Raw genomic sequence first — 8214 nt, forward strand, 5'->3', positions numbered from 1 at the left:
CAGTGATGTAGGAACTTGATGATTGATGTATAGTGCAGTGATGGTGACAGCCTGTGATTCTTTATAAATTGTTCAAACAGTTGTCATGGGCACAGTGACAATATTATTTCTCTGGTGGTATGTTCTGTTTACAGCTTTTCCAACACCCTACTTTTCTGCTTGTATGCTCAAGTTCTTACCTTCACATTGGCAGGGTTTGGAGAGAAGCCAGGGATCGCATTGTTGGGTTCCCTGGGCGGTACCATGCATGGGACATCCCTCACCAGTCATGGCTCTACAACTCCAATTACTCCTGTGAACTGTCCATGGTGCTGACGGGTGCTGCCTTTTTTCACAAGGTAAGGGTGAGTGGTGGTGCAATGACCCCTGTTCCCTTGGAATGGGTTCTGATTTAGCTCAGATTTTGTAATTAGAAAAGCTTCAAGAAAATTAGCTGTGTGAGCTATTCTGCACACACCTCTCATATTTGCCATACCCAGAGCAGTTCAAAAACTGAAATGCTGTTTGTTGATCTCAGCATCTCGAGAGAGTACAGAGGGTGACCCTGGAAGATTGAGTGCATGACCAGAGTAATTTCAGCATTTTCCTGGGTTGTTGCGATGCAAAAATGCTCTGCCTTGGAGTTCTGTGTGCCAGAGGTGAAGTAAGGGCAGCTACTAGCAATGTTCATTGCTGCCTTCTGTTGTATCATCCGAAAGTAGGATCCCACTTAGGCCAGGTCATCTGATCATGAGTGAATACCAGGGATTCACGAACCAGGGTTTTTGGGTCAACATCTTAATTTCTGACTGTTTGGTTCCAGAAAATTGAACTTCTATCACGGACTGTAAGGTTGTAGTATTAAAAGCCACTGGTGCATGCTTTCTAGAGAGCGAATACAATTATTTCCAGAAACTGGGAGGGAAGAACAAGATTGAGTCTCCGATCCCCTGTGGTCCTACCAAGCCAATAGGTCAGTGTATTGATAGCTGAGATGATGGTGAAACGGAACTTCTCCCAGCTTTCCCAATGTACATGTATTTCAGCCTAGGGGTAGGTAATACCTTAGTATCGTGCTAAATCTGATTAGTGAATGAGTTTCTTCCACTGGTTTCAATGGCCTTTTGTGGAGTTTTCACTCTCCTTTGACCGTTGCCCAATCTTTCCACAGTACTATGCCTACCTATATTCCTATGTGATGCCTCAGGCCATCCGTGACATGGTAGATGACTATATCAATTGTGAGGATATCGCTATGAACTTCCTGGTCTCTCATATCACCAGAAAGCCACCCATCAAGGTAAGTATTTGGTGGAAAACATGGACATTCCATTTTCCTGGAAGAGCAAAATTAGTTATTATCTCATATTTTATTAGAGCAGTGGTTCCCAAACTTATCTGGCCTACCGCCCCCTTTCCAGAAAAAATATTACTCAGCCCCCTGGAAATTAATTTTTTTTTATTTTAATAGTTATTCATCGCCCCCAAATGCACCTGTGGCCCATCGCCACCCCCCTGGATCGCTGCAGCACCCACCAGGGGGCGGTAGCACCCACTTTGGGAATCACTGTATTAGAGGAAGACATACAATTATTGTGTTTGAACAAGCATTTTGAGGTAAGGTATCAAAACATAAAGAAGGACAACTTTCTGACTCCCAAGCACAACTGATTCCCTAATAGTCAGCAAAAACCAGTTCCTGTGTAGATGAATGCAACCTCACCATATCTAAACTCTGCATTAAATTTTAATTCTGTCCTGGTTAAAGGGATTGCATTTGGTAGTGACACTGTAGCCAGAAATCTGTAGGTAGTTTGGTTGTTGGTATGTTAAAATGCTATACTTGAAATCAGTCCTGGCTCAAACTGACTTTAGCCCAGCCAGGCCAAATGAGAAATTTGTAGAGCACTGTGGGGAATTGATACAGTTCCGACTTTCCCTGTGGGTCTCCACAGGGAAAGAGTAGCCACTGAGAATGTCCCTCCATGTGTCCTTCTGGAACTGTTTTGTAAGTTATAGTTAAGAGGAAAACATTTTGCCACGTTGAAGTGTATGGCATGAAAGTGGGACTTTGAATCATGCTAAGGAAGAGATCTAGAAGCCAGCACAGCTAATGAAGCACCACTGCACTACATTTTTCCTTGATGAGTCACTGCTTTTAGGTGGCCCACCACCAGGAGAATCTTTTGAGCCGACTTTTTGTGAGAAAAACAGGATGAGGAGAGCCTTGTGTGCTGCTGTGAACGCTTTGGCAGAAGGACAGTGTAAAAATGACCTAGCAGGCACCACCTATAGACTTGCTTGGTTCTCAGTGATCCAAGTGGGTAGCCATGTTGGTCTAAAGCAGGAGAACAAAGTTTGAGTCCAATGTTACTTTTAAGACCAACAAAGTTTTATTCAAGGCATAATACAATGACATGGAATGGAGCAATCAGTTTATCCTTATAGGCAAAATATAAGCAGTAAATTAACATACAGCATAATTAAAATGTTCAACAAATTCTAGAGACAAACAGGAATAAAAAGCTGCATTCACTTCCGTGGAATTGAATTCCAGGTCTCAGCTAATTGCTGTCTGCAATTGATTATACATCTGCTCGTCACTCTCCCATTTTGACATATTTATGGATCTCACCACATTTCTCTTGAAATTCAGTCCCCTAGAGGTGAATGCAGCTTGTTATTTCTGTTTGCCTCTGGAATTCATTGAACATTTTCATTATGCTGTATGTTAATTTATCTTTTGCCTATAAGTATGAACTGAATACTCCATTCCATGCCATTGTATCTGAAAATGTGCATGTGCTCATGAAAGCTCATACCTTGAATGAAACCTTGTTGTCTTAAAGGTGCTATTGGACTCAAACTTCGTTCTGTTGGTTCTCCATGGATTTCCTCATGGTATAAACATGGGCCAGAGTCTGGAACACAGAGGCTGGGAGTCCCTCCTTCCCCCAACCATTAAATTTGACATACCTTTAGCTGCTAATAATTTCCCTTCTCACTTTTCTAAAGTACCAAGTTTTGCTGCTTCTTACCCATCCGGCCCCGCTTTTTCCCTTATTTCGTCCTGTGATACTGCTCTCTATGCTTGCAACATTTTTCCTCAAAAAAGTTTGGGCAAGTCTAAGGGTGACTTCATCAGCCTGTGCTGCTCTGTGTCCTTTCCAGAGAGCACTTTGCTATGACCCCTTCAGTTTGCCTCCCCGTGACTGAGAACAGAATCTGCAGCTTCCTTGGGAATATCTTTCGAAGCAGGTGGAGGAGGAGACTGGACTGGACTAGTCCCCTGGTGGCCGCAGCCCTTGACACAAGGGTCAGAAGCTCCATAGGTGGGGGCAGCATAGGCCTCCAGAGCCTTTTTAATACATTGTTGTCATTAATTGACATTTTCTCCAGAGCAAAATCCATTGGGCAAATCTAGGTAATTGCTTTGACCTTTTGGCTCTGCACTGCAGCTGGAATGGGGAAGGAGAGGGGGTTTATAGCCACGTCTGGCCCAGCTGCAATACCAGAGCAGCTCCAGTTAGATTTGCATTACAAATGAGGGTGATTTTCTTCACGAAGGGGTGGATGAACCTTGCTCTTGCTAGAGTTGCAAGCAGGGGTTCCCCTGAGAATGCCTAATGAACATCTCTCTCTCTTTCTCACTCCTCTCTGCGGACCATTCTTTCCATATGTATGGCCGTGCACAAAAGCCCACAGGGAAGAGCTAGAGGGAAGCGCATTAAGCTTGAACTGCCTGTCGAGGCACGGAGTAAGGCAACTGGACCTTACTGCTGGCATCTCTGTTTGAAGACCTCCTGGCGCCTTTACACTGAGAAGAATTTAAGCTTCCTTGGCAGCAGCTCTCCCCTTATCTGCTCATACAATAAAACCATTGTTCTCATCTCCCTCATTTCCCCAAACCGCATCCACGTGTGTCTCTGTGATGGCAATTCTTTTTGGCAAATGTGTCCCAAGCCAGATCCAATGAGAGAGTGCTTCTCTTGTTGTACACATTACAGGGCCTTCTTGTTCTCCTCCTCCCCCAACCCCAGCCATGCTGTGCTTTCATGTGGTTTTGTCTCTTAATTTCCAAGGAGCTTCCAGCAGTGCAAGCTTGAATCTACACTAAGTGCCATGGCCCTTCTTAATCTTGAGGTGTTACAAATCCCCACCACTACACTGCTTACGTGTAGGCAGGGTTTCAGTGGGGGTAGGGTTCCTGGCTGGCTAGCTGGCCGGCCAGCTGGTGGGCTTGGCAAGCTGGCGCCTTTTTTGGCAGCGCAGTGGCCAGGAGATGGGGGTTTGGCAGCGGCAGCAGGGTGCAAACCCCACAGGCGGACCCCTGCTTTCAAAATGGAAGCCTTGTTGATGCTGTTCCTGGTGGGATTCTCAGGCTGGTGGACACAGCCAGAGGAGCTGAAGAGATTTGCATGTGTAAATTCAGTTGAAATGCAAAACAGTGGGGCTACTTGGCACCAGCACTTGGAAATGGCAGCCGAGGCTTTGCCAGGGAGGCACTAGGTCCCACTGTCATGATGGAAGTTCATAGTCTGAGGAAGAGTGCTTGCACTCGAAAGCTCACGCCTTGAATAAATCTTTGTTGGTCTTAAAGGTGCTACTGGACTCTGATTTTATTGTATAAGTTCTTGTTGAAATTTGAAACAGAAACCGAGCAGGTTAAAGAATGTATGATCAAATGGATGCAAAATATAGAATGTAATATTCCATTGGAAGTATGGGAAAGATTATGGTTTAAGGTACCGAAGCTTACACAATGCCAGTCCTTACGAGAGAACTGGTACAAAATGGTTTATCATTGGTATATCACACCCTAGGTTATAAGTAAAATAGCAACTGACTGTAATGATATCTGTTGGAAATGTAATGACAAATCTGGCTCCTTTGATACGTGGTGGAGGTACATTAAGGCTAGCAAATTCTGGGCAAAAAAGAGTCTATGCTTAATGTTAAATTTCTTATGAAACCTGAATATTTGTCGTTAAATGTTTGTGCAGAGAATCTGCCAGCGAGATTGATTTTGGCAAAAGACTAGAAAGTTCCAAGGGTATCGTCAATATCGGCTTGGCTTGATAAACTGGCAGAATTTTTTTAAAAACTAACCAGTTTGGTCAAGAGGAGAACAATACATGAATTCAAGAACAATGGCATTAGAAGAAGAAGAAGAAGAGTTGGTTCTTATATGCCGCTTTTCCCTACCCGAAGGAGGCTCAAAGCGGCTTACAGTCGCCTTCCCATTCCTCTCCCCACAACAGACACCCTGTGGGGTGGGTGAGGCTGAGAGAGCCCTGATATCACTGCTCAGTCAGAACAGCTTTATCAGTGCCGTGGCAAGCCCAAGGTCACCCAGCTGCCTGCATGTGGGGGAGTGCAGAATCGAACCCAGCATGCCAGATTAGAAGTCCGCACTCCTAACCACTACACCAAACTGGCTCTCACAGATTTTCTTGATAACCAGAACTAACTGGGTCAGGGGACCAAAAAACCTGATCAGGGGTCCAATGTGTTAAACAATTGCTATATCTGTTTTATTTCTTTTCTATTTGATGTACTGCAATGAAAGAATAATTATTTTAAAATAAATAAAAGGATGGGGAGAGGGAGGGCTACTAGATGTCTTCCCAGAGCCAAAAAGTAACATCCGAGGAAGTCCTTGCCCTCTTTGTGGGCCCTCCAGAGTGACTGGTTGGCTGCTGGACTACAAGGTCCACTGGTCTTATCCAGCAGGGCTCTTACAGTCTGGGTACCCAATCTTTTTATCATCACACCAGCACAAAACATTGGGCCACCCAACTTTTTATGTTGCTATACTGCATTGGAATGAGCTGGGGATGGGATCCTCCGTGTTTACATTTTTGCTGTTCTTTTATGCCCAGGTAACTTCCCGCTGGACTTTCCGTTGCCCTGGCTGTCCTCAGGCACTTTCTCACGACGACTCTCACTTCCACGAGCGACACAAATGCATCAACTTCTTTGTCAAAGTGTACGGCTACATGCCCTTGCTGTACACCCAGTTCCGCGTGGACTCTGTTCTCTTCAAGACCCGGCTACCCCATGACAAGACAAAATGCTTCAAGTTCATCTGAATGGAAAGTTTTGTCTACAGATTTCTGGGAGGAGGGGCTACAGGAGATGCAGGAAGGAGGTCCCTTCACAAGGCTAGGAGAGAAAGAAACCTCCCCTGAGACTATTTCCCCTTTCTGTTAACTTCGTAAACTGTCATGAGTTCCACGTCTGTCCGAGCCCACCAAGGGAAAATGAATTGAACAGTTCGGGACCTCATTTAAAGACTCTCCTGGAATCACATACTGAGAAGAAGAAGAAACCTGAGACTTTGGTTAGTCCCCCAGTTAGTGGGTTAGCCAAGAGCAAAACTGGGGTTTTTAAAATAATTAATTATTATTTAAAATGGAAGTGTTTTAGATATGCCTTGTAAGGCTTTCTATTTTTTTTCTTTTGGGGGGGGGGAGGGTGGGATTTCTCTGTTGTTTTGTACCCAACCCATATCCCTTTTGGGGAAAATCAGATCCCCAAGGAGGCCCCGTACTGGATGATCTGGTGTGCTGCTTTTGGGGAGTGTTGTGGAGGGTGGAGGAGTGAGAGGGGCTTCCTTTCTTGCTACATGGAGTAGCCCAGGCCAGATCTAATCAGGGCACCATGGAGAAGATGGTGCTCTTTGTTCTACTGGGGCAAAAAAAATGACCCCTTTTCTGTTTGTTTTCCTGTGGCTGCTAAGGAGCTTACTACTGCTGATAAGCGTTTCACCTCCTCCTCCCTTTGACCCTGCAATGGTAAAACAACGCCCTTGCAGAGACTCCCCTTGTCCCACATTCATAGGGAAGTGCTGCTCCGTGGTGACCACCCTGTCTCTCTCCAGTTCCTCACTGACAGCGCTGTTACAGTCGCCCCTGGATGCAAGACGCCCAGAACCCTTCCCTCCCGGGCTCCAGCCCTTCTCTCCCTGCCCTGTGAGCAGTGTTAAGCTCCACCCTCTTCGGCTCAAAGGTCTTAATTCGCCATCACTTATGCAACATGAGAAGCTTCTGTTTGGTGTGCTGTTGCTATGGGGCTGTGCTCCATAGCCTTTTTAAAGGAAGTTTGTAGTTACCTTTTTAAAGCCTTTTGACCCTGCACCATGGTGATTCTGTCTCAGTTCTCTCTCACACACACGCATGCACAAGGCCCTGTAAGAGTTTCACTTTACAGCTAGAGGGGCCTGTGCGGCGTCACCAGGGACAGAAGCAAGTGTGTGTGCCGACAACCTAATAAAATGTGTCTTGGATCAACCCTCAGTAAGCAGCCTGCAGACTACGTCTCACTGTGTAAGTCTCCTTCTTCCCTACATTTCTCCTCTGTGGGAGAGTCCAAGGCTTTCTCTGGAGTTGCAAAAATGACTCGTCTCTGTAGTTCGGTCAGCTTCACTCTGCCTCGGGGCCATACAGAGGAGAGAGACAAGGTGTGCACCCCACTCCCCACCCACCTGCACATGAAACCAGGCTTCTTGCTTTACTAATGTCTTAAGGGGGGGGGAGGTATATTTTTAAAGGACACGTAGTTGCACTTTTGAAATGCGTATACCCAAGTGGGGGGAAGCACTTTTGAAAAACAAAGCCAAATGGAGGTGGTTAGATCAAACCGTCCTCTTCTATTTCTCAGCTTGGCCCCAAGGCAAATGGAAGCTGTACAAGCCTGCAATTTACATTTTATCATCGGACCTCAGAAATATGAACTGCCTCTCATCCGTTTCAGCCCCGAGTTTGCTGGTTCCACCGGTATTGCTCGGCTGCCCAGGCTAAGCACATAGTTTTAATGTACGAACCCTGGTTTTTGTGCGCTCCATTCTTGAAGTGTAAGGTGCATATTGTTTGTTCTCCCTTGCTTTCAGACATTCTGATTCTCTGGCTTCCAGATTTATAGAAAAATGGTCTACTGAAGGGGCTCTTGGTACCTGTGAGTGCAGACCCATTCCACGGGAAATTCTTTGTCCTGAGTTCTCTCCTGCTGCACTTCTGAAATCAGACCCACTGTCAAGGCAAAGAGTCTCCCTAGGTGACTTTACACAGGCTCAGCATCTTGTTTAACCTTGGCAAAAGAGCTGCATGTGCTTAATTTGCTCACAAGACACCTTCCCCATGGCAGATGGTTGTGCTGGCTTGCTAACAAAGCACCTGTAGCTACTTTGCACAGTTTGTAGCAAAGTTTGAGTCCTATTTTGCTTTGCCAGCTTCC

General features: G+C 45.6%; 1 protein-coding gene across 8 annotated transcripts in view; it reads left to right on the forward strand.

The window, feature by feature from the left end:
• EXTL3 (exostosin like glycosyltransferase 3) overlaps positions 1-7277 on the forward strand; it is a 183081-nt gene extending 175804 nt beyond the window's left edge. For all 8 annotated transcript variants that reach the window (XM_077331808.1, XM_077331800.1, XM_077331840.1 and 5 more), the window contains 3 exons: positions 194-338; positions 1151-1279; positions 5862-7277. In XM_077331808.1, the coding sequence (XP_077187923.1) occupies positions 194-338; positions 1151-1279; positions 5862-6071 (484 nt within the window). In that variant the 3' untranslated portion in view covers positions 6072-7277. The remainder of the gene's footprint in view (positions 1-193; positions 339-1150; positions 1280-5861) is intronic.
• The last annotated feature ends 937 nt before the right edge of the window (positions 7278-8214 follow it).

Source organism: Paroedura picta, chromosome 1, assembly GCF_049243985.1.
Source record: "Paroedura picta isolate Pp20150507F chromosome 1, Ppicta_v3.0, whole genome shotgun sequence".
Taxonomy (NCBI): Eukaryota; Metazoa; Chordata; class Lepidosauria; order Squamata; family Gekkonidae; genus Paroedura; species Paroedura picta.